General features: G+C 36.7%; 1 protein-coding gene across 2 annotated transcripts in view; it reads left to right on the forward strand.

The window, feature by feature from the left end:
* Positions 1-1541: 1541 nt before the first annotated feature.
* The window catches only part of erbb2 (erb-b2 receptor tyrosine kinase 2), a 46485-nt gene continuing 20251 nt past the window's right edge, over positions 1542-27775 (forward strand). For both annotated transcript variants that reach the window (XM_061709186.1, XM_061709187.1), the window contains exons 1-9: positions 1542-1781; positions 15584-15735; positions 16618-16798; positions 16939-17079; positions 22495-22560; positions 22672-22787; positions 23537-23678; positions 24066-24194; positions 26156-26297. In XM_061709186.1, the coding sequence (XP_061565170.1) occupies positions 1715-1781; positions 15584-15735; positions 16618-16798; positions 16939-17079; positions 22495-22560; positions 22672-22787; positions 23537-23678; positions 24066-24194; positions 26156-26297 (1136 nt within the window). In that variant the 5' untranslated portion in view covers positions 1542-1714. The remainder of the gene's footprint in view (positions 1782-15583; positions 15736-16617; positions 16799-16938; positions 17080-22494; positions 22561-22671; positions 22788-23536; positions 23679-24065; positions 24195-26155; positions 26298-27775) is intronic.

Genomic DNA, 27775 nt, shown 5'->3' on the forward strand with positions numbered 1-27775 from the left:
AGAAATTTTGGTTATCTATACTTCACTGGAGTAATTATTTTTCTGTCGACTTTTTACTTTTCTCCTTACATTTTCACACAATTATCTGTACTTTTTACTCCTTACATTTTAAAAACAGCTTCGTTACTCTATTTCATTTCGGCCTTTAAAAAAAAACTATCCAGTTAAATTGCTCCATCCGGATAGAGTGAATTTGGTTGTGGTTGTTTCAGATGTTCTTGTCCAGTTTTGTTCTTACATCCGTTCCCTCAGATTCCTGCAACTAAACTTGGATGCACATTCTAATAAAGGTTAGGATAAAAGATAACATGCCTCTGAAGTTTGACTTTTTGCACCATTACAATACTTATAGGCAACTAGTCATCATTTTTTCTGCTCTCTGAAACACATGTTAATGCTCAATAGTACACATATATGGTTCTTTAATATATTTGCATTATACTAAGATGCATTCATTTTCAATGGCTTTTGTCCTTAATGGCTTTTTTCCCCCTTACATTACTTTTACTTTTATACTTTAAGTAGTTTTGAAACCAGTACTTTTATACTTTTTATACTCGATCAGAGTCACACGCTTCATCTACTCCTTTATTTCACAAACTCCAGATTCTTACTATTTATGATATCAATATTTTTCAGATATGCGTTTTTATTTATAAGCTAAATTCAAGTGAAGGTAATATTCCTGGACAGTTCAAGACTTACTTTAAATTAAACTCAGAGATTCATTCTTATTCAACTCGACAATCCTCAGATCTTCATCCTCCTAAATTTCTCACTTGCAGAGGTCAATTTTCGGTGAGATTTAGGGGCACTAAATTGTGGAATGATTTTTCCCACTTGGCAAAGAGCTCGTCCTCTCTGAAATATTACAAAAGACGTTTGAAGGACCACTTGACTGCTGTTTTGTAACTGTTTTCCCAATGTATTGTTGTTCATGTATCCATGTTCCTTTTGTTTTTTTGTTTTTTTTTGTGTTTCACTCATAGTTACATGTACCATCTTATTTGCTCAGGAGTCAATATAATATAAGTTGTAGAAACAATATCCCATGCACACTCACACACACTTATTTTTTGTCTTTATTCTTTATTATTTATATATTGCATTATTAGTTTGCCATCAATCTTGACATGAAATTTTAATATCTTCTGTGGAGGCTTCAAATAAGCCCATTGGGTTTTTTGCCTCTTCCGGCACCTATAGTGTTTATCATTGATATTTCCTGTATATTTTTAAAAAATTGTGCAAAACAATAAACTACACTAAACTAAACTTTTACTTGAGTAAAAAACTTGAGATGATACTTCAACTTCTACAGGAGTATTTTTAAACTCTAGTATCTACACTTCTACCTGAGTAATGAATGTGAATACTTTTGACAGCTCTGCAGGAGCAAAACCTTGGAAGCCAAAGGCTAACAATATCTGTATAGTAGATAGTTTACGGGGAGGGCGGGTTAAGTGAACCAACCACTCCCCGCTCAGGCCTTCGCGGGAGCGCGCACCAACTCCTGCTCGCTGTCACACTCTCACTCCCGACACTCACGGAGACTCCACTGGAAGAAGTTTTCCGGGATTGGGAGGCACGCAACCCCTTAAAAAGTGCCGAAGAAAGCGAGAACTAACCCCTGTAGCGTGGAAGGACACGGAAACGTCTGGTTTTGTTGGTGATTAAGGTGTGAATATGGAGCAGGGGAGCCGGGTGTGAGCAGATGGAGGCGGTGAGGAGTTTGGTGTTCCTGGGAGCCGCGCTGCTCGGAGCCGCCGCGGCCAGAGAAGGTGGGTCACTTTTCTCGCCTTTACTTCGCCTCTCTGCAGGCCAAAAAGGACCTAACTTTTTTTAAGGGGAGTGTGGGTTATTTTGTTATTTGTTATTTTACCCCGGTGGTTATGTTTTCGGGATTTATTCCGGGTTTTTCGTGCTCAAGAGGACGAGTACATTCCTCCTCCGTGACTCGTCCGTCTCTGCCGGGACTGGTGGGATTTATGGAGCGCTGATAAGAACTACAATCCCACCTGTCAGGCAGCAGCCCTGCAATAAACTTCATTGTTTATGTCAGAAAGTCCCATCCAGAAGTTTGAAGCACGTTATGATAATGCAAGAACTAATAATGCTAAAAAAAAGGGCTTTAGAAACAGTATTAACAGGTAGGGCTGTGCGATTAATCGATTTTAAATCTAAATCGGATTTATTAATCACGATCGATGTTAAAAAAGGAAAATCGGAAAATCGATTTTCCTTTTTTGCAGCTGGCTGCATTACAGACAAAGCACGTCTAGTCATCTTAGTTTGGTCAAGAAAATTGTAAATGTTGTCACTTTACTAAACTCAAGGAAGATTTACAGTATCTTTCAATTGCACTTCATTCCCAATAGGGAAATTTGTTTGCTATTTTTCTTTAAAAATAAAGATAAAATATTTGAAACAATTTATTCCATTGTCTTTTGTAGTTTTACCAAAAAAATCGAAATCGAAAATCACGTTTTCAGAGAAAAAAATCGGGATTTTATTTTTGTCCAAAATCGCCCAGCCCTATTAACAGGTAAGAAAAGTGAGAACCCGCCTCGCAACTCGCATAGTTGTGTGTTGCCGGCGGATTTAACGCTGAATTTTCTTTTTTTTTTCTTCTTGTGGTAAACAAAAACAAGCCAACAGGAACAACAGGGAGTGCATTGTGTGCCAAGGATCATGACGATGTCAATTATTCACTTCTGGCTGCAAAGGGGACATTGTCTGATAGAGGGCCACTTGTCACACTTGGAGCTTGACAAGATGCCAGTAAAACAGGATCTAACTGAAGCTGCAGATCTGCGAAATACAAATCTGACGACCCCCCCTTTATGTTGTTGTGGTTTGTTTTTACAGGTTATAGTAAATACCCTAACTGCACGTGTGTTTATAATGCATCTGCAGGAAGTTGTGTAACCCCCCCCTTTACACACACATTTCTCCTGAATTCATTCAACTGTAGTTTTCACATTCATAAAGATAATTACAGTTAAAGACACTCTTGAGCAACACAGCTCCTGAAATGCACTTCTTACTTCCTGGTCTAAATCTATGAGAACTGCGTTTGGCTTTTGGGTTAAATCACTTTGAAGTCATTACTGTCTCTGCTGGGAGATTTTATTGAGCAGCCAGTGAGTAGAAATCAATAAAATCATAGTTTGATGCAGCATTTTAGTGCATATTGCTGTTTGTGCATCTGAAATATCAATAAACATGGTCAGATGATTTTAAAAGCCTTTGCACTGGCAATAGCATATGGCAAAACAATTGTCAAATCAATAAGTGACTTTTTTTTGGTTGCAATTATTCATTGACTGTCTTGTGCTTGTCAGTTTCCATCATGCTAAACAGTATGATGTCTTAGCTTTAGTTTAAACATTTTTACAGAAATCTTATCTATCAAATCCTTCTCTTCGTTGCTAAATTGAATTATAAGAGCACAAACAACCATCCATTTTATTAGCTACCCCAACCAACACCACGTCTATTCCTACACAAACAAACCCGATAGTCACAGATGAAGTCATTTCCAAATACGACTGCATTGTTTGGCGGGAACTGGTTGGTACACTTTAGTCCACGGTGTCAAACTGTGAGGCATCAGATCAGCGCGAGTGCTCTGACTGGTTCCCAGAGTCACAGCACAGCAGCATTCATCTCTAGGTACTGTCATGTTTTGTTATATAACATTTTCTGACTTACACACTTGTACACAGACAAACACAAACTTTGTAGCCTCCCCTGCTTGTGCGTCTGTGTGTATCAATGGCCTCAGTATCCATCGCGTTCGTGTCCTTGTCCCACTTCATTGCGCCCATTGATCTGAACTCAGTGAGCAGTGATTAAGTCCTACTGGATGGGCCTTGGTTGCAGGTTAACCTGGCCGGCCGTGACTCACCGGTCTAGACTGGACTGTGGGTTAGTGATCTAACTCGCACACCGATGCTCGTTGCCATCATTAATCCTTCTTGTTTGCTCTCTTTGTGTTTGAGCTGGAAACTTTCAACCTGGATCTTTTCCGTGTGCTGGAACCGTAATGAGATTAGGGCGCTAAAATAATGATAAATGTTTAATACACAGACAAACTATTTCATCATTGAAACTCCTGTTGATCATGATTATATTTCTACTCTTGTGTGTTGAGTGAGAAACAAAGTAATAGAAATGTCATATCTTTTCATTACTTTTTTGCTGCATGGAACACTTCCAGCTAGGGCTGTGCGATTAATCGATTTTAAATCTAAATCGGATTTATTAATCACAATCGATGTTAAAAAAAGGAAAATCGATTTTCCTTTTTTGCAGCTGGCTGCATTACAGACAGAGCTCGTCTAGTCATCTTTGTTTGGTCAAGAAAATTGTAAATGTTGTCACTTTACTAAACTCAAGGAGGATTTACAGTACGCACTTCATTCCCAATAGGGAAATTTGTTTATTTTTCTTTAAAAATAAAGATAAAATATTTGAAACAATTTATTCCATTGTCTTTTGTAGTTTTACCAAAAAAATCGAAATCGAAAATCGGGTTTTCAGAGAAAAAAAATCTGGATTTTATTTTTGTCCAAAATTGCCCAGCCCTACTTCCAGCATGTTTCTTCATACTGTCACTTATTTTCACTTAAGGTGAATATCAGTATTTTTATTTATCATATCAGTAGAATACCAATTTATAATAACAGGTCTCACAAATCTCCTGTTTTCAAACTTCTTGTTTTGTCCATCCAGCTGTCCCAAACTCAAGGACAATTAGGCCCAATCCCAATTCTCCTTCACTCGCCCTTCTTTTCTCCACTCGCACTTCTTTTCTTCCCTAAGCCCTAAAAAAGAAGGGGGAGATTTTAGGGCACTTGAGATCTAGGGCACTTGGCCCAGGTGCCTGTCCCATTTCTCCCCCTACCCCTCGTTTTCATCCCTAACCTGATCAGGAAGCTGAGAGCCAAAAGCTGTTTTAATTTCAGCTGTAGCGCTGTTAATATGGCACTTTATTAAGTTTTAATATTTTTTCAGGTATAATGGTAACCTTAAGATCCCCAACCGGGGCTCAGTTTATCCAAATAACGCCTGTTAAGAAATTTGACCCGATGTTTTCGGAGATGAGAAGAGCCGCCGGCCCCGGGGCGCTGCAGCAGCTCACAGCCCGAGAAGAGACGTGTCCGCCGGGTCAGGCTGCTCCGTCGCCCCGGGAGAGACACTCTCTCCCGGGACGCAGCTCTGTTGAGAATCACGCCGGCTGAAATAAATCATTTAGGAATATGTTGGTTTAATAGATGAAATCTAACAGTTGTAGCTACGCCTGTTAAGAAATTTGCTCCGAAATTTAGAGATTTCTGTCTGCCGGGTCCGGAGCTTGGGTCCGCGTTAAATCGACGCAGAGCCTACGGCGTAGGTTGCGTAACCTCCGCCGTAGGATCTGCGTTGGTGTAACGCGGTACCATAAATCCCTTTATTCTGGCGTGATCTTCCGCAACTTTATCTGAAAGTGTGTAAATTACCCAGATAACAGCTGGATTACTTTGTGGTTTCTGAAGACTATTATATCAGAAACATCCAAAACAAATCTGACGAGTCACAGGATTATTTCTCTCTATTTCTCTGCGACCAGTCTGCCTGTTTGCCTTCGGTCGGCGAGTCAAATCGACGCAGAGCCTCTTTTTTTCATACCCCCTCGCTCGCCAAGTCAGCATCTGAAATCCCTCGATTTGAAGGGGCTATTCTCAGCCCCTAGCCCTCGTTATGCCCCCTCCCCCTAGGTGAAAAGAGGAATTGGGACACCACTACCTTCACGGGAACGCGCAAAAGTTAGGGTTAGGGAAGAAAAGGAGGGCGAGGGGGAGTATTGGGACGCACCCTTAGAGTATTAACACAGAAAACTAAACATGGGCTTTAAAGAGCAGATAGGCTCACCTTCTTGGTTCAATCATATATTAGCCTTATTAATTAAGTCATTTATTATAAAGATTTTCACCAATTCAATTTTTATCCAATATTTAAAACCAGTTACTGAGTTGCAGAAGGTTGACAAAACCTGGATGATTGTCTCTTGGTGTGATTTGAGGGAGGCGTCTCTTCTTCTGGGACTGATCATTAAAAGGTCAGGACTTGATTAGAGTGTCAGTGGGAAAAAAAACTTAAAAAAAACAACAACGTTGATCTAAATTTATATCTGAACCATATGATACCGAGTTGCACTGCATGAACGTTCATGAATGCACACTTGACAGCTGAGTGGTTTAAAAAAACAAACAAAAACATCGATTAAATGACCTGTTTGGACCAGTGACCCCCACAGGGTTTGTTGGGGAGGTTGAGGCCTTTGTTGGTAGAGTTTGAGTAATAATGCAAATCAACACAAAGTTGCTTTGAGTGATCTCTTGGATCCCTTGAAACATCTCGATCCTCATCAGGGTTTTCTCTTCCTAGATATCACATTGTCCACTTCTACAGAGTATGATAGCGCAATGAATGATTTGACGTGTATGAAAAAAAAGATTAATCATGTGCCGTGACCTTCACAGTCACTGCATCTCACTCGTTTGAAATGGCATGGGAACTTTTACGTGTAAAGCAGCCCTCTCCACCGCCACCATCAAAACATTAAATGTCCGACTCTAATTTGGTGAAAGAGTTCAGTTCCAAGAACTTGTAAGATCAATACAGAGCCACATGGAAATTATTAAACACCAATTTAGGAGTAATTATTTTAAAATACTCATAATTATACATGTATATGCTATTAGGGCTGTTCGATTTTGCCCAAAAATAAAATCTCGATTTTTTTTCTCTCAAAATCCGATTTTCGATTACGATTACGATTATTTTGTGAATTGACAAAAGGCAAAGAAATTATTTCAAATATGCTGTTTTTTTATTGAACATTTGCCCCATTGGACTTTAAGTGCACAACGTTGCTCTTATTAAACCAAAAATGAATGAATAAAGTGCAAAACTCTGTAAAATAAGTTGAAAAAAGTTTTAAAAAATATAATGAAATATAAAGTTTTATCTCTGAAAAAAAAATCAGCAAATCAGCAAACATACAGTAAGTTATATTTCCAATTAAATAAAACAAGACATTTTCTAATTAAACTAAACTGGGTCTTTGCATGCTAAATAATAATGCAACCCATGAAGGAGGTAGAGGTGTGTAATGTCAGTCATTACATTTGCTATTCACATTTGCAAGTTTTTTGCAAGGAACACGAGCCGGTCTACCACATCTGGCTTGAGGGATGCCCGGTGGCATGTTACAACGCCCCCTCCTACACTAAAGAGCCTCTCCGATGGGGCACTTGTCGCAGGTATTGAGAGGTATTTCCATCAATCATTAATATGGTATCAATCATTAATATGTGTGCAGACAAGGTTAAAAAAAAAAAAAAAAAAAAAAGTGAAAAATCGATTTTACGATTTTCACGTTTTAACATCGTTCTAATTACATAATCGCGATTACGATTTAAAATCGATTAATCGAACTGCCCTATATGCTATTATCATAAAATTCATTCTAATTAAAAGTTATCCTGTGCTACACTTATGATATATTTAGGCACATTTAGGGCACATTTAGGGCACTAAATTGTGGAATGATTTTTCCCACATCGCAAAGAGCTCTTCCTCTTTGAAATGTTACAAAAGACGTTTGAAGGACCACTTGACTGCTGTTTTGTAACTGTTTTCCCAATGTAATGTTGTACATACTATCCATGTTCTTTTTGTAGCTTTTTTGTGTTTCACTCATAGTGACATGTACTGTCTTATTTGCTCAGGAGTCAATATAAGTTGTAAAAACAATATCCCATGCACACTCACACACACTTATTTTTTTTCTTTATTCTTTATTATTTATATATTGCATTATTAGTTTGTCATCACTTTTGTGTAGTTATACTTTTTGTTTTTGTATGCTAATCTTGTGTTCTTTATAACACATGAAATTTTAATATCTTCAGTGGAGGCTTCAAATAAGTCCATTGGGTTTTTTGCCTCTTCCTGCACCTATAGTATTTATATTTGATATTTCCTGTATATTTTTAAAAACTGCAAAACAATAAACTAAAACTAAACTAAAACTAGGCTCTTAGACAATATAAACTTCAATACAAATGGTAATCATCCAGCTTTGGTCTGCAAGTGTCATCTATCATGTTAAGTTATACTGAAACGGCTATACATCTTTTTTTTCCTAATTACACTCTCATCTAGATTATTTTTGTCTGCTCTGCTCTCTGCTTGCGGCCCTTCTTCTTGAAAACAGCATCCTCATGTGAATCCAGCTACACATCACTCAAGCTGTTGTTCATAGATGGGCAGCAGTACAGGAGGTGCCTAATGCTCTGGTGCTGCATGTTTTTGAGTTTGTTGTTGTGATCGTAGTCTGTGCACAACAGCGTGAATAGGTGAGGAGCTTGTATCTGCGTTTCTTCAGAAAGCACAGTACAAAGCCTGTTCTGCTTGTCTGTTGAGCAATACCTGTTTTTGTGGCTACGGCGTGAAGAGGAAGAAAGAATGTGTTGGGGGAAATATGGAGTTTGTGTAAGAAAAGTTTTAAAGGATCAGGACTTTTGCAGAATCTGGACTGCAGTTTTAAATTAGAGGGATAATAAAGTGAGACACAAAGTGCTGTTGGATTAGCCTGCTCTGTTTGTGTTGAGCCTTGAAAGGATGTCAGAGGAGTGTTGGCTAGAGGTTCTGCTTGACTGTACTGCTGTGCTGTACAAGCAGACTCTTCCACCGTGGTACGGTCTAAATCCTGCAGTAGCACTGTGTTTGTGTCATTCAGCGTACACGTGCTTCTAAACACAGGACACGGACACACACCCTCTGTGCTGACTGGAGCGCTGCCATGTGCAGGTGTGGCTTCAAGTTGGCCTCCAATTTTTCAGTCTGCAGTCTTAAGCAATTCATTAGATCAACACCGTCAGTTTTTAAATGTCACATTGTCTCCTGAAGCGAGATTACTTTGAAATCTGTCGGTGTTTTAATTTACTGAGATGCATTACAGTGGCAGTGGTGGATGTATGGAATAAATTAGATATAGATTTGAAATTATGTAGAACTTTAACTTTATTTAAAAAAACATTGAAAAGAAGGATGATTTCCTTATATTAAATTAATGAGTGGCTTGATGTTGATTTGGGTATTTATTTATTTAATTGGTGATTTGCTTTGATTTTTTAAGGATGAAGGTAACATGTAGACTGCACCTTTATTTTAAAAAATCTTTTATTTTTTGAGGAATGTTTGTTATCCCTACAGAGGCAATTTGTTTTATGGGCAGTTTCTCTTACTTTTTGCTTTTATTTTATTAATTTAATTAATCTTTTTGAGGGTAGGCAAATAATAAGCTTTGCTTCAGCCTACCCCTTTTTCGGTCTAGATGTTATTTGTTTATTTGTATACTGGAAACTTTTTTGTTATGTTTTCTTTGAACAATTGAACTTTTTCTTGTTGTCAGTTTTATTCTTGGTTTTTTATTTATTTTTTTGTGTGTCATGACCGAAAATAAACTAAACTAAACTAAAGTAAAAATAAAGCTCAGAAGCTAAATAATGTTAATCATTCATATGATTATAGGATAATTAAAGCACTCATTGTTTTTAATAGCTTATTCATTTTTTAAACATTCAAGGATCTTTATTGTTGACAATTTTTCCCTTTTTATTCAGTAAAAGACAAAACAGCAGTGTTATCCATTGTGTCATGTCAGGATTGTTTAAAAAACAAACATAACAACAAAAATCACTTCCTTATCTAACAAATTAGATAAAGCCAGTAATGCACCTATTGTAATTTGATTTGCCTAGTCCGATTGTAATTTTTTTTTTCGTAGGGCTGGGCTATCAGTACTGATTTTGGGATTATTTCAGCTTTCTTTCTTATGCTTAACTTAACCAACAATTAAAGATAGCAGAGGCTGCGGGACATGTGATCTACTGGCTCTACTTTGTTTTTAGCTTCTCAACATTTTTAAGCTTCAAAACATTGAGCATGCTTAGCGGAGTGAGTCTGTTTTTAAGTGTTGGATTAAATTTGTCTCAGATGTTTTGGTTGTTGTTAATCCACAAGCTACTTTTTTCCTTATGGGCTGTATAAATTAATTTATTTTTTCTTCCGTACTTGCTGCAAAACATCCACAACATGTTCCTCAGTGACTGTGTAATCACGATGTAATCACTATTTTAAGCTTCCAAGTTTACAGTAAATGCATCCGTTTTATTTAAATGAATACAATTAAACTCAATTTAAAGAAATAATCTTATATGATACCAATATTGGCATAGATTCTGATCACTAGCTGATCCATAGGTCCATCTCTAGATAAAACATGGATACATTAAGTGCTAAAGTGTGCCTGATAAAGTTTTACAAATATCAGAATCATCACTGTTTTTGATTCCACAATTGTCTTAAACCATTTCCAAATCAGTCCAGGGACGAGCTAAAAACATTTATTAGTAATTTCAACATCAGTTGCCATCGTTTTGTAATTTTGGTAACTTTGGTGCATTTGACAAGTACTTTGATTTGGAGTACAGACTCTTTTACATGGTCTTTTTAATCATCCTTGTGTTCTACTACTGGTAGAGATTAACGTATTTAAGATTTAACTCAAAGCCTGCAATCATTTACTTCTAGAGACCTAAGGTTATGTAACCCCTGAGTAAAGAATAATGCACCTGGCTTTTTAAAAACAGCAAAATCGACCCTTTGGCAAGACAAATATGAGGATACAAGTAGAGATGCACCGATCGGGATTTTGAGGGCCGATCACCGATCTCCAAAATCAGAATCTGCCGATCCCGATATTGCCGATCACCGATCACAGCGTGAAATCCATAAATTCGTCAATAGTGTTGTCTCATGTACACAACACAGACATTGTATTATTAAGTATAAAAATTAGGAGATGAGAAAGTATCATGAATTGTCTGTTTTTATTGCAGGCTGAGGCAATATGCAATATTTCACACTCTAGAGACTCTTAGAGACGACTTAGACTCAGCTTACAAAGAGTAAGTGTAGCTTACTAGCTTCATCTTTCCTGTGGTAATAATTATGTACAACATGTTCAGCAACACAGACAACAGCAGACATGTCACTCTCTAAAAGTTGATACAAGTTGTAAACTATAAACCTTAGTTTTCCTGTGGAAAGAGGAATTAAATCTTAAAATAAAAAATTATTATGAATTATTAAGCTTTGTAAAAGCTTTAGCGATAGCATCCGCCGTGTGTGAGGAAACTCTTGTGAGTGAAGAAAACTCTTCACACTAGAACTCCAAATGTCACTCGTGAAGCGACTGGCACGACTGTCGTCCTGCATGAGGTTTTGGACTGTATATAGTCTGGAATGTTTTGAAACAGTCTGGAAATATTTACGACACGGCAGCGCGTATCACAGATCCAAGCTGCTAACGATGTATTTAAACCCGATCTCTTCTACAACAGAAAGCGGCTGATGAGCAAAGCATATGAATTCATTACCTTACGATGTAGTTCTTTATTTTTCTTGCTGTCATTTATAAGTCTCTGTTACAACAGAGTTACCGGCGTTGCTCCTTTTCTTTCTCTGCCTTAGCGGCAGCCAACTTTGGCAACTCAATATACTCCTTTAAAATGTCTTATCAGCTTCGTTGTGCTGAAATTCTTTTGTAACATTCCTCCTCGGGGTATCTTCTTTGGACACACCTTGCAAACTGCAAATTTGTTGTCCTATTCGGACATTGTAAAACTCCCGCACCAGCGAGGCCATTTTCAGTGTTGATGTTGTGTAGAGACGGCCGCGCCTCCTAGGGACACCTGGGTCTGAGGTGTGGGAATGCATGCGCGGGCGGCGGTTTGGTGTTGTAAACGTCATCGGACCAGCCTGCTTTGATCTATTATTTTCCGATCTCCGATCAAAACCGATGGGGCCATTATCGGGCCGTAGGGCTGGGCGATATATCGAGATTTTAATATATATCGATATATTTTCAAACGCGATATGGTACGAGACAATATCGTTTATATCGATTATTAAAAAAAAAAAAAAAAAAAAAAAAAAAAAAAAAAAAATTACGATTTTGATATAGCTTATTTTGGGACAAATTGACTTGAATGTTTAATTTGAGATTTACACAAATGTTTTGTCATTTGCACAACTGTCAACCTCAGTGGAAAAGTCTGCCTGTTACTGTCTACATTGTATTAATTGCACAGGGTATTTTAATTTAATTGTTATGCAGGAAAGGGATATTTGTTTTATTTTATTCAAGAAGCATTTTTATTCTATATATGCAGGCAGTTTATTTTTATTTCATTTGTTTTATACATTTTGATATTGTGCAGACCTCTGTTAATAAAGGAACCTGTGCGACATTTGGCACGAGGCTTTGTATTAAAACTGACTGTTTTTTTAAGGGTTTGCCTCAGAAAAAAATGAAGCTAACAGAGATGCTATGCTATAATGCTTTGGGGGAAACCCCAATTATGGCACAGAAAAAAATATCGATATATATCGAGTATCGCCATTCAGCTAGAAAATATTGAGATATAACTTTTGGTCCATATCGCCCAGCCCTATCGGGCCGGTACCGATCGGTTGCCGATCGATCGGTGTATCTCTAGATACAAGTCGACTGCTGGAGGAAATGTGAGTCAAAACAGTCAAATTATTTCATATTTTCTTGGATTGTCCCAAAATCAGAGCGTGTTTGTAAAACATTGGGATCAGTATTTGAAACAGAAGCACCGCTCAACATGTGAACTCTTTATTTTGGATGTGTTTTGTGCATTTTTGAATCAGAGGTAGGATAATTAGTTGCTGCAGGTCCTATTGGCAGCAAGTACAAAAATAGATAAATAAATCGCTCAAAAATGGTTACATCTAATACCTCATGATTTTCATGAAATAATTATGGAATTATACAATATAGAAAAAAAAAGCTAATATTGTTTAAGGATTCTGAAACTGAAATCTGACCAAATTTGAAAAAAATGGTTTGACTTTATAGTTCCTGTACGAAAAATACAGACTTTACATAACTTTCCACAGTGGCATCTTTATTTAAATGCTTCAGTAAAAATGAGAGCACCCTTTTCTTTTTTTTATATGTGTTCATTGTCCTGTTTTCCAGAGTCATGGACTTGAAGAGGTAAAGGGGACCAGGAAACTGGTTGACGCGCTCAGTGGACAAATGTTCAGTTTTTTTAAATGTAAATTTCCTAAAAGGAGAAAAATTTGAAAATATCTATTATAAGGTGAATGTGACAATTCTGTACCTGAAAACATGCATCATTTTAAATTAAAAACACAACCCATAATAAAGGGGAAAATTAGCTAGGTTAAGAAAGATAGATTAAAGAGCAAAGTGTCTCATATTTTGTCATTTTTTTCAAGAATAACATGATCCTCTGTGAAAGCTTTACATTTTAAACTCTTCAACTTTAGACAGTCAAAACTCAAAGAACAGTCTCTTGCTAACGACAAAAACACCTGAAGAGGGGAAGTTTCCAGAGCAACGTTGCCAGCTGTGGAGAAATCGACAATAATGCATTTAACTGCATGTGCTTGGGTGAACGTTAGCTGTCGTTAAAGTTTGAGGATTATTCGTCTGACGTCTGACACTGGGTTCGTCTCATGAACTGAAAGATCACAGGTCAGTGACGCGTCTTTGAAACAAGACGTGGGTCTGCGGCCCGGTCTGTGCTCCCCTCGGTATCATCTGCAGCAGTGTGTCATCTTTTAGATATGCAATGACACTCATCTCTATGAGATGATACTTTCCAGAGTTGGCCAGCGACTTGCAGCCTGTCAGGGATTTTGTTAGTATGAACTGGACAGAGGGGGAAGATGAGGGGGAAAAGTTGTAAAAGACTGCAACTTATATACTGAAACTATTGTGTAAATATTGAAGACAAAGGCAGGGATAGTGGCATGGCAGTATGCAGACAGCCGAGTGAGTGATAAAAGAGCAAGTATTTTAAGCTGTGGGGACGGAGGGGGGTGGGCAGCACCTCACAAGGCAACGCATATACACAGGCGTTGCTGTGACACTTTTGGAGAGCAAACAATAAGGGGATAAAAGGAGGGGACGTGGAGAAGACTTTTTAGAAATGGAAAATCTGCTCTGCCGTGCCTTTTGGTACGGTACATTTACCTAATCCTGAGAAGTGTGTGTGTGAGAGTGTGTGTGTGTCTTCCACAGACTCAGCTTCTGTCCGTGTTTATGTTTCATTAAAAATGATCAGAGTAAAAGCAGAGCCCCCTTCCTGGTTTGACATGAAATACTATTTTCCATGATGACATCATCAAAGAATGCAGTGAATAGTCGTTTAATTTGACATTTGACACAGGCTTGGACTACTGGGTGTGTATTTTTGGCAGCCTCAGTGTTAATCATAGACCATTTGCTGCCGTAGCCTGCTGACAGCTTTTAATGTGGCTCTTATTTTATGCCTTATACGGAGTAAAAGCACACATTATTACACTGTTCTTGTGTTACTAAACTGCTAATTTTTGTTTTGTTGTACACTGTTAAGTAAGATCTTTAGGTTTTTTGCCAAATAAATATGTTGAGAATGCATAATACTCTCCCATGTCTCTTTTTGATAAGGATACCTACCATTTACTTATTATATTATAAAAATATTAACCTTATTCACATAAAGGGACAGGACAGGCTACTCCTCCCAAAACGTACCAAAAAATACTGTGATATTATACCGTCACCGTTCAAAAGATGAAAAATACCGTGATATTAATTTTAGGTCATATCGCCCACCCCTACCTTATATTTAACAATACTCTATGGCTAAGTTGAAATAGCTTTTAATATGCTTGTATTCTGCAATCGCAAGAAAACGTTACTCGTGGCTATCATTCATATTGGATAGAAACCACATAAAATCACCCTCCTTTTTCCTGAACGCCAGAACGTTCTGCTCCTCTAGTGATGTGAGTCCATCCAGCTGTCTTCTCCAAAAGGGGAGACGGAGATAGCGCAGCAGTGGGGGTTGAGGGGCTCTATCAAGAAGAGTGGGTTGACTATTGAAGGGCTGTTGGAAGGAAGCCAAAGGAAGTCATTTATAACCTCCAAAGAGGAGGGACTGTCCACTGTGTGACCGCCTGCTAAGGCATGGGAGCTATGCATCTACAAGAACCCCCATGCATTGCACTGCTGCATGACCCTGAATGTAATGCTGTGTGTGACCCACTGTGGGGAAAATGTGCTCTCGGGTGCCAGTGCAAAATATATACGCTAAGAGACCGAAACGGGGCCAGTGCACGTGGGTCGGCCTTCAAAGTATCTATTCAAGGCTGCATGCAAACAGTTACACAGTCATGTAATGTGCAGTCTAGATCTAAATATTCATCCTTGTGTTATGTGCCTGAAGCATAACACTATTCCTTATTTATAACTTTTTATATCCTAATCTTTTAGAGGTTAAACATTCATTGCTCAACAAGGCCACATGGGACTGTCCGTTCTTAATAAGATGCAGTTTTGTCTTCCTTTTTCATGCAATGGAACTAAAACATGTACTGTACTTCACGCTTAGATTAAGTTAGGTGCATGTTATCTGTGTTGCAGTCTGCCTGGGTACGGACATGAAACTGGTTCTGCCCTCCAGTCTGGAAAATCACTATGAGACGCTGAAGCTACTCTACACCGGCTGCCAGGTTGTCCATGGCAACCTGGAGATTACGCATCTCCATGGAAGCCCTGACCTCTCTTTCCTACAGGTATAGATCAACTAGATGTGTTTGTACATATGTATGGAGGATTTTTTGTGCCAAAATTAAATAAATAAATACATCATTAATTAATTAAAATGGGAATGAAATATATCATTAATTAAATGTGTCATTAATTAATTAAAATTAGAATGAAATATGTCATTAATTAATTAAAATACAATTCATTTTAAGTAAAAATATATATTTATTATTTCAGCATTTAATTAATTAATGACACATTGAATTATTGATTTCGTGTTGCGTGTGAATCATGAAATGTAAAACTGCATTTAATTAATTAATGACACATTTAATTAATAATTTTGTGTTGCTGAATCATGAAATGTAAATGTAAAACTGTCAGTTTCACTCGTCAAACTCATTTCATGATTCAGCAACATGAAATCATTAATTAAATGTGTCATTAATTAATTAAATGCAGTTTTACATTTCATGATTCACACGCAACACGAAATCATTAATTAAATGTGTCATTAATTAATTAAATGTTGAAATAATAAATATATATTTTTACTTAAAATTAATTGTATTTTAATTAATTAATGACATATTTCATTCTAATTTTAATTAATTAATGACACATTTAATTAATTAATGATATATTTAATTCCCAATTTAATTAATTAATGATGTATTTATTTATTTAATTTTGGCACAAAAAATCCTCCATACATATGAAGTATTTTATTATTATTATTATTATTGTTATTATTATTATTATTATTATTGTTATTATTATTATTATTATTATTATTATTGTTAAATAAAGGAGGAAGAGGTTTTGACTTGGGTTACTTGGCTCAAATGTTTACAGTTAATTCTCCTGTTTCTTGGACTTATTTTGTGTCGTCACCTCTTCCTCACCAGGAAATTGTGGAGGTTCAGGGTTACGTACTTGTTGCACATGTCTCGGTGAGTGTGGTGCCTCTGGACAACCTTCGGATCATAAGAGGCAGCCAGCTGTACAACTCCAGCTATGCGCTGGCTGTGCTGGATAACACTTTGGCCAATAAAGGACTACGGACCCTCCGGCTGAGGAGCCTCACAGGTCAGTTCATAGATTAACAGCTTTTACTAAAGCCCAGCAAGACTTGCTTGGAGAGGCTTTTGTTTGCAACTGTATTTATGACTTGTTTGTTAATTAAAGTTCTTTTTTAATCGCTCTTGTTATGTATTGTTATCCTGCAGAGATCCTGTTGGGTGGGGTGTATATTCAGGGGAACCCCCAGTTGTGCTTCCCGGATCCTGGGAAAATAGCTTGGATGGACACATTAGACGAGCAGAATATCCACTCCAGTCAGCTGCACCTGCAGCCTCGGGCCACTAATTGTGAGTATGTGTGATTGAAATACTGAACTTTCCACAGGGTCAGATCAAGAAAGCTCTGCATCATCTGTGTTAAAAGAAAACTGACTTGCACACATTTCTATTTGGAAAACCCCAGGGGGAGCTTAGGAACTATTTTAGCCTCATTGATTACTGTTACTGTATTTAACTTTCATCTGAACAAAGTGTCCACAGCTGGCTGATGAGGGATCCATGAGTTCACTGAGCTTCTTTGACCTGTTTCCCACAAATGTTTAAAATCCATTTCCCGAGACTGGCCATAAAGCCAATCACACCTCCAAATAGGGATGGGCGGTATGGACTAAAGAAATTATCACCATAATTTCTGACATTTATCCCGATAACGATAAAAATGACGATAGAAAAATACCAATTACTCCACCTTTTTAAATATAAATCTATCACCACATTCAGTCTTTGGAGCCAAAACACTGCTCTAAAAGATACTAAATGCTACTAAACTACACCAATGGGAATTTTTCTTTCTTTCTTTCTTTCTTTCTTTCTTTCTTTCTTTCTTTCTTTCTTTCTTTCTTTCTTTCTTTCTTTCTTTCTTTCTTTCTTTCTTTCTTTCTTTCTTTCTTTCTTTCTTTCTTTCTTTCTTTCTTTCTTTCTTTCTTTCTTTCTTTCTTTCTTTCTTTCTGGCTCATTTCTTTCTGGCTCATTTCTTTCTTTCTTTCTTTCTTTCTGGCTCATTTCTTTCTTTCTTTCTTTCTTTCTGGCTCATTTCTTTCTTTCTTTCTTTCTTTCTGGCTCATTTCTTTCTTTCTTTCTTTCTTTCTGGCTCATTTCTTTCTTTCTTTCTTTCTGGCTCATTTCTTTCTTTCTTTCTTTCTTTCTTTCTTTCTGGCTCATATCTTTCTTTCTTTCTTTCTTTCTTTCTTTCTTTCTTTCTTTCTTTCTTTCTTTCTCGCTCATATCTTTCTTTCTTCTTTCTTTCTTTCTTTCTTTCTGGCTCATTTCTTTCTTTCTTTCTTTCTTTCTGGCTCATTTCTTTCTTTCTTTCTTTCTGGCTCATTTCTTTCTTTCTTTCTTTCTGGCTCATTTCTTTCTTTCTTTCTTTCTTTCTTTCTTTCTTTCTTTCTTTCTTTCTCGCTCATATCTTTCTTTCTTCTTTCTTTCTTTCTTTCTTTCTGGCTCATATCTTCCTTCCTTCCTTCCTTCCTTCCTTCCTTCCTTCCTTCCTTCCTTCCTTCCTTCCTTCCTTCCTTCCTTCCTTCCTTCCTTCCTTCCTTCCTTCCTTCCTTCCTTCACGTACGTTGTGCGTGGATTTAACGCAGAACCATAAATCAGCTTTACACAAAAACGTCATTAACGGGAATTTATCGTTTTTAGAGATGACAAATTCTTACCGTGGGGAATTTTTTGGACGGTATATCGTGAACGGTAAAATATCGCCCATTCCTACCTCCAAACACACCTCTCTTTGAAGCCTGACTAATATCAGTCTAAGGATAACATAATTGAGACTCGTATAAAATGATTGCTTTTATGACAGCAGTGAAAGCTTTTGAATGGGACTCGAATTGCAGCTCAAGACACTTCCGCATTAGCTCAGGCAGCTCCATATTCTTTAAATGGAGACATATTATGTAGTTTATTCACAAACAAACAATTTTTTGACGTTTTAGTGAAATGTCTGTAGCAACGTTTGTCACAATAACACAAAATCACAGATCCCTTTTTGTTCATCAGATCTTTACACTTCTGTTCATAGTACCTGGTTTAAGAGGTTTATTGTATAGGCTCAGCCTTTTTTTGTCATCTCTACCACAGCTTTACGCTTTCATCAGTAAAGTTGGAAACTACATTGCACCTAGTCACCTTTGCAACACAATGTCTGCACATAGACGACAAACACTGACATGATTTGTCAACAGAGGTGTCAAAGGTATTCACATTCATTACTCAGGTAGAAGTATAGATACTAGAGTTTAAAAATACTCCTGTAGAAGTTGAAGTATCAACTCAAGTTTTTTACTCAAGTAAAAGTATAAAAGTACTGGTTTCAAAACTACTTAAAGTATAAAAGTAAAAGTAATGTAAAGGGGAAAAAAGCCATTAAGGACAAAAGCCATTGAAAATGAATGTATCTTAGTATAATGTAAATCTATTAAAGAACCATATATGTGTACTATTGAGCATTAACATGTGTTTCAGAGAGCAGGAGATATGATGACTAGTTGCCTATAAGTATTGTAATGGTGCAAAAAGTCAAACTTCAGAGGCATGTTATCATTTATCCTAACCTTTATTGGAATGTACATCCAAGTTTAGTTGCAGGAATCTGAGAGAACGGATGTAAGAACAAAACTGGACAAGAACATCTGAAACAACCACAACCAAATTCACTCTATCTGGATGGAGCAATTTAACTGGATAGTTTTTTTTTAAAGGCTGAAATGAAATAGAGTAACGAGGCTGTTTTTAAAATGTAAGGAGTAAAAAGTAGATAATTGCGTGAAAATGTAAGGAGTAAAAGTAAAAAGTCGTCTGAAAAATAATTACTCCAGTGAAGTATAGATAACTAAAATTTCTACTTGAGTAAGGTAACAAAGTATTTGTACTTCGTTACTTGACACCTCTGTTTGTCAAACTGTAAATCAGAGTCATGCTGGATCTAGATTTGGCAATGTGCAAAGCTGTTGGTGGCGTCTTTCTGTGTCATGTGTATCAATATGCATCCAAACACAATAGTTGCATTTGTGTGGAATTGATTTATACTTTGCAATGTTGCGAATGCACAGGCTGCAAACACCTTATCATATTTCCATGGCTTTGATGAGAAAGCGTACATGCCGGGGAGGGGCCGGGGAGACAGCACCAGTACCTGGCCTGAGAGCTCACACAGCACACTGAAGTAGTACCAGCACACACCAAACTAATATAAATATATTTCACTGTCACTTTATTGTCAAATGTTTAAATTTCTCTCATTGGGAAATTTTATTTAAAAAGAGTACCACAATCAGTCCAGCTCTGGATAGACTCTAACATTCTGATGCTGGTCTATAAAGCTCTGAATGGTTTAGGACCAAAATACACCAGTGACCTCCTGAGCCAGATTGAACCTTCCAGCCCCCTCAGGTCATCACATCTTCTTATTTTTTTTATCAGTTCCCAGAGTCAGAACCAGACATGGAGAAGCTGCGTTCAGCTTCTATGCTCCACATGTCTGGAACAAACTCCCAGAAAACCTCAGATCAGCTGAAACACTCATTATATTCAAATCCATGTTGAAGACGCACCTGTTCTCAACTGCATTTGAATAAAGCTCCAAATCTCCACTGATACTTGTAAGCTTGAGTTTCAAAACTTAATCATATTTTAACTACTGATTTTATCTATTCTTCTTTCTTTCTTTTTTATTTTAATTTCAAATCATGCCTACTATGTGATGTTTTAATGTCTTTGTAAAGCACTTTGAATCACATTGTTGTTGAATTGTTGTATGCAAATAAACCAGCCTTGCCTAAAAATGTGGGGGCTGACTGTTTGGTATAACATGACCCTACAAATCTGAACAACTCACTAAACTGGATATTTTCAGCCTTAAGCATCCCCAAATATGCCTAAGGGATGTGTTGGATTGGCATTCTTTACTTACAGTTTTTCCACAATTGTTTAAACACATTTATTGGAACATCAGACACAATGTGCACAACCTGAAACTCATGTTTCAGGTGGCTGAACCAATCCTGCTGAACTCCAAGCACATTTGCTGCTCTAGACTCAAATTCCCATTCCATACCACACATTTCTCACAACACTACACACAATTTCCAGTATCCTGCACACTCTTCCTGAATTCCCTCTCTTGCTGATCACACAGAACACACAGTCCATCACATTTCTAAACTCCAAAGGCTGTTGTGCAATATGCAATCAGCAATTTGCCATTGAATTCATATTCATTGATGAAGCGGGGTTCAACCTTGTAAAAAGAAGGTGCTGAGGGAGGAATATCATTGGCCAGCGTGCCATCACAGAGGTCCCTGGCCAACGTGGAGGGAACATAACAATGTGTGCTGCCATCAATTTGATTGATTTGATTTGATATGTTTATTTGGTCATGTTATAGAAGTCGGTAATCAATACAAAGTTGTTTTTTTTGTATATCAAACAAGGACCAAAAGGTGTAGACTGAAGCCAAAGCTTATTTTGTCTTTGTCCCTTTTACAGTAACACAATGTAACCACTATAGTGCAAGATTTGAAAAAAACAAAACAAAATAACTACATAAGAAGAAAAAAAAAAAAAAAATATATATATATATATATATATATATATATATATATATATATATATATATATATATATATATATATATATATATATATATATATATATATATATACCGGTGTGTGTATATATATATATATATATATATACCGGTATATATATATATATATACCGGTGTATATATATGAGAGATAGGAAGAAACAAAGTAAATAAATAAGAAAAATAAATAAATGTTGCAATAGTTTACATATTTGTTGTTACAGTAAAGAATTGTGTGTTGTTTTCTATTTGAGTAGCCTATACATATGAATACTATATGGTGATATATTACATCCAACATCTGAAGGTGTAACACTGAACATACAAAAGCATGATTCTACTGAGACATTCATCTAGTGTTTTCCATTCATACTATAGTGTCTTCCATTCTGCACATCAGTGTTCAGTGGGTGCTTAGAAATGTCTACTCAAATGATGTATGTGTTTGGCATTTGAGAAGGAAATACCATTTAGTGAAGAGTTAACACTGATTTGAGGGTAGAGTGTGCTTTTGCAAGAGAAGTGTAGGATTTTGCATTTTGTGTGTGAGTTTTGTAATTTGTGTTTAGAGTTTTGAGAAAGTGAGGTAGTCTATCAGGAAATGTGTTTAAACAATTGTGAAAAACTGTAATACTCACTTCAGACCCCCAAATATATGTTAAGCACAGTAAGTATGAGAATGGAAAAAAAATAAAAGATTGAAAGCTGTCTTTCAAAGAGGATATGAGAAGTAACATCATTTAGGGTGTAGAAGTTTGAGTTTTTAGATGTACCGTACTCAGGGAACCATTGGGAGACACCGATAAGCGGACAAAGGAGCTGTTAATGTTTTACTTGATTATTTACACACACAGTCTTAGGAGAAATGTGTAGCTATATAGATGTAGATGATTATATGCTGGGGGTGAATTTAAGGCCTGATTACTTTTTCACTGATCCACACATCACTGGATAAACTTGGCACACAGGTTTGATGTTAAATGCTGGATAAAGCCTCATTCCCAAGAAAAAACTCCTCAGTGTTGTTTCTTAAATAGTGAAATCTTGTTTTTCTCTGGTTAAATTGTGTCCTTAGTCTTCTTTTTTTGCCATTTGGTTGTTTTCTTCTGATACAGGTCCAACTTGTCACCCTTTATGTGGGAAAAGCTGCTGGGGAGAAACTGAACTAGACTGCCAGACATGTGAGTTTAAGTCACACAGTATGACTATGATAGTATGAAATGATTTGGTTTTTATTGTAGAAAGTCTACATCCCATTAAAACTCTTTGACTTGTGCGTTCTTTGTTTAAAGTGACCCGAAGTAACTGCACGTCGGGCTGTCAGCGGTGTAAAGGTCCTCTGCCCAACGACTGCTGCCACCGGCAGTGTGCTGCTGGCTGCACCGGACCCAAAGACTCAGACTGCCTGGTAAACGATACAGACCATTTTATCCACATTCTAATCTCTTTATGTTGTCGTCAAGTAGGGCTGGGCGATATATCGAGATTTTAATATATATCGATATATTTTCAAACACGATATGGTACGAGACAATATCGTTTATATCGATTAAAAAAAAAAAAAAAAAAAAATGTTTTTTTTTTTTACACATTTTTTTTTTTTTATGATTTTGATATAGCTTATTTTGTGACAAATTGACTTGAATGTTTTATTTGAGATTTGCACAAATGTTTTGTTATTTGCACAACTGTCAACCTCAGTGGAAAAGTCTGCCTGTTACTGTCTACATTGTATTAATTACAGTGTATTTTAATTTAATTGTTATGCAGGAAAGGGATATTTGTTTTATTTTATTCAAGAAGCATTTTTATTCTATATATGCAGGCAGTTTATTTTTATTTCATTTGTTTTATACATTTTGATATTGTGCAGACCTCTGTTAATAAAGGAACCTGTGTGACATTTGGCACGAGGCTTTGTATTAAAACTGACTGTTTTTTAAGGGTTTGCCTCAGAAAAAATGAAGCTAACAGAGATGCTATGCTATAATGCTTTGGGGGAAACCCCAATCACAGAAAAAATATCGAGATATATATTGAGTATCGCCATTTAGCTAGAAAATATCGAGATATGACTTTTGGTCCATATCGCCCAGCCCTATCGTCAAGAGAGTCTGTTGTCATTATTGGATGTTTCCTCCTTCCTCCTTTCCCCAGGCCTGCCGTCACTTCAACGACAGTGGTGTTTGTAAGGAGAACTGTCCTCCTCCTACCATTTATGACCCTGTCACTTTTCAGACCAAACCCAACCCAAACAAAAAGTTCAACTTTGGAGCCACGTGCGTCAAGACGTGCCCCTGTGAGTGCTCAAAACATATAAATGGCTAAAATGATCAATAGGTTTATGCAAAAAGGTATCAAGGTATGTTTTTGTAAAGATTCAGATCCGGCACTTTTTAATCCTCATATTGTACATTTCTGTTTATTTCTGTTATACATTTTACTTTATTCTATCTCTTAGTTTATCTCCATATATATTTGTTTGCTTTTATATTTTTATTTTTTATTTTTATTTTTATTTTTACTGTATTGCACCAATCACCACAACAAATTCCTTGTGTGTGTTGACAAACTTGGCAATAAACCCCCTTTCTGATTCTGATTCTGATTCAAAGTGTTTAGTACACTTGATTAATTTTTCCTGAATCGTGAATGTACTTTGAACACTGTGTCTCCCTCTTTTCAGATAACTATCTTGCTATGGAAGTGGCCTGTACTTTGGTATGTCCACGAGCCAACCAGGAAGTTATTATCACCCAGCCTGATGGAACTGAGACACAGAAATGTGAAAAGTGTGAAGGAGACTGTCCAAAAGGTGAGTGGTGGAGGTGTCTTGCATGTTTGGTCAAATACACTGCTTGCATAAACTCATTGTCAGCTTTATTGAGATTAGATTTGCACCTGCTTTTTAATACAAATATATAATCAAGCTGGTTGCTGAAATCGTATCCAGAGTTGGCCATTAAGTTTGATAGTTTTTGTTGAGACACCCTGAGGTAAGAGGAAGTGAACAAACAGGTTCCAGCTGACAGGACAGTGACTAAATCTTAATGTCAGTGGGCTCAGAAGTAAAAGACCTTTGATACAAGAGACTTGTAGCATGAATAATCAGGAAAGTGATCTCCAGCAACAATGTGATTCCATAATAATCAGCAAGTGTCCTCAGCACTTTGTTGAATTCAATTCTTGAGCTATTAGGCCCTTGCTTATGCCAACATCATTTCCACCCATCATTACAACATTTCTTCTAATAAGGTATCTCTTATACATACATATAACAGAACTGTGTGCCAGATCTTAAATAAATGTAGTGAGGTTTTAAGTTTATCATTATTCACTGATTATCATTTTTCCATTGCCGTAAAACGTACTTAAATGTTTCTGTCTCATTTCAGATTGAGTAACTAATGTTTTAGTTCTTTGGGTTTCAATCGAGTCGTTCAGCAGAAGTATTTCAAAGACCAAAATAACATTACAAAGTTGTGTCAATATGCGACACTGAAATGTTTCAGTAGTTGTTTCATTCGGTCTGTGATTTTTAGCTTTTTTTTGCCACGGTTAAATGCGATTTCAATCAGTCTAGGCTTGGCAAGCCTGATTATCGCCAGTCGGGTTCAAAGCTGTTCAAAGCATTGTGTTCTTTGTGCAAGGAGACTCTAAAATTGGGAATACTTAGTATAAGAGGTCCACAAAACATGTGACAAGCATGCAGATGTGGTCAGGATTCTTCACTGGATGCTAAACATCCTCCAGTTATTCTTTGATCATCTCTCCAGCTTGACCCAGTCTGCAGTGGTTTGTCATGATGCTTTAAAGTCTTGCCTTTTAACCTCCAAATGTTGTGTATCATTTGAGTCGACAGAGACCATGAAAGAAGAGAGTCTTTATTCGGTCACAAATCATCGGTCGTACATTGCTAACTAGGGTACAGATAAACTTTTCAGGCAGCGCTGTCTGTACAAAAACATCCAAATGTGGTTAAGACGAGACATCTTAAATTGCATGATTTAGATTAGCTGATTTTGTAGAGAAAGAGATTATCTTTAAAGTGATAAGATAATTTATATTAGTGTTCTAAGAAATTGTAAATGAAACAAATCAAAGCGATAGGACTTGCACGTATGCTTCGGGGAAGGAGAGAAAGTTCACTTCGGGTTCGTTGGGGTCCAGTGCATGAGACAGAAAGCGGCTCACTATTAACACAAGTGAAAATCTTTTTTTTACCTTTTTCTGTGGAACTGAAATTTGTTTTAAATTTCACTCATAATGGTCTTAAATTGATCTTTTTACAAGTTTTAAATTTGATATGTTAAAACCTGTAGCGCCCTGAATAGGGAAAAAACATGTTTTAGCAATATGAATGTTAAATGCATAATGCTAATATTCTGTTTTTAGATAATATTTAAATTAAAACCTTCATGTGTGAAGTGGTGTCAGCACACAAGACTGAACTCACAGGCTTTTACAGTTTTGACTGGAAGCACTGATAGGCTGCTGAATTTGGATTAATGGTGAAGGAATGTGAAACAACTTGAATATTTACAAGCTGGTTCTTGTTTTAGTGACAATTGAGGAAACTAAAAAAGTAAGGCAAGAAATAATTGTTGTTTTGTTTTTCTTTTGTTCGACATTTAATGCAATGAGACACTGGGTTTAATTTCCAGCGGTTCAGATCTTAATCCCAGCGTCTTGCTGTGTTTGATTTCTCTCATAAGATAATGTTAATGATTCAGGATACACAGGTTAAAGTCTATTTCTTTGTTGGGTTTATCGTAGTGTGTTATGGTCTGGGTATGGACAACCTCGGCGTCATGGACAATCATGGCGTTACCATGGTAACATCTTCTAACGTGGAGCAGTTCAACAAGTGTAAGAAGATTTTTGGGAGTCTTGCTTTCCGCCCACAGAGCTTTGCAAGGTGAGACACACGGAGGCCGAATCTATAACTCACACTTCTACTCATGTAATTCAAAAATAGACCCCCCTTTTGTTTTCCAAATGTCTGACAGGATGATGGATATAGAAAATAGACACATATTGGCATGGATTATTTAAAGCAACCGTGGGTTACAAATGCTCAAATCTAGACATCAAGTTGGAGAAACCAGCCATCTCAAATGCCGTCCACCGAGTACCTACAACATAATCCTTGTTTCTTGCGTCCGCTGTGGAAAGGTACAACAGACCTGTGGTTGGAAGAACAATAGAGGAACTAGGCCTGTGTTGAAAAAAATCGATTTTCTGATTCTAAATCGATTCTCATATTAATTCCTAAAAATCGATTTGTATGTCTAAAGATCAATTTTTTTTATTTATTTTTTATCAATTTTTTTTTTTTTTTTTTTTTCATCATTACATTTTTGCCTGGTGAACTTTAATCCCAGTAGTTTTGAAAACTCCTGAACTAAATGAACTTTTCTTTAGAGAAAATGCTGGACATTTCAGCTTAAATTTCTAAATGTTATATTAGTTCAATGAAGTTCATATTATCTATATTTACTATAGCTTGTTTGGTTTCTCTGTTATCGGACACGGTTTGTCATGAAATACCTGAAAATTGGCGGGTGCTTTATGGCAGCTGTGTGTCTGGTGACAGAATAAATCAGACAAGCTAAAATAATTTGTTTACTGCTTGAGCTGTTGCAATTTCTTTCTTTTTTTGCACTTTAAATGGATATTGAAATGCCTATTTGAGTTATTTATTTCTTAGTTATTTCACAATAATTATTGTGAAATTATTATTTCACTAGTTATTTTACAGTCATATAATCCAGGCAACACTAACCCAAATCAATATCGAATCGGATCGAATCAAATGGTGATAATCGATTCTGAATCTTAAGAATCGGAATCGAATCGATTCTTGACATTTGAATCGATCCCCAGCTCTAAGAGGAACCTTTGTGTGGTTGTGGGATTTGACCCTACTGACCAGAAGCTGGTCTGACTGGTCACAGCAGACCGGACACTGCAGTGGATATTGAGATTCAACCTCAGCCAACCAAAAGTTAATTAAACTCCATCAAATGTCTTACTCACTCGGAGCAGGTAGATCTGTTACAGACATTATTAATGACAGTGGAGCGCTCACTCACTATTCACTATTGACCACGTCATCATCATTAACACAAATCTCATTGTAAGAAACTGAAGTGAAATCTATGAGTTTATAAGTTTTACCCTCAAAAATACTTCTGTTAACTCAAATAGTTAAACTTTATTCAAAACTAAAAATCAAATGCACTTCAGTAAACATAAAGGGCAGCTTGATAACAGGACTTTAATCTGCCCCAGAGCCACATCGCATCCCTTCAGTAGATATTTGAGTTTGTGCACAACTCATAATGCACTGGTCAGCCAGAAACTCCCACACTATCCAAATCCCCCATATGTTTT

Source organism: Cololabis saira, chromosome 19 (genome assembly GCF_033807715.1).
Source record: "Cololabis saira isolate AMF1-May2022 chromosome 19, fColSai1.1, whole genome shotgun sequence".
Taxonomy (NCBI): Eukaryota; Metazoa; Chordata; class Actinopteri; order Beloniformes; family Belonidae; genus Cololabis; species Cololabis saira.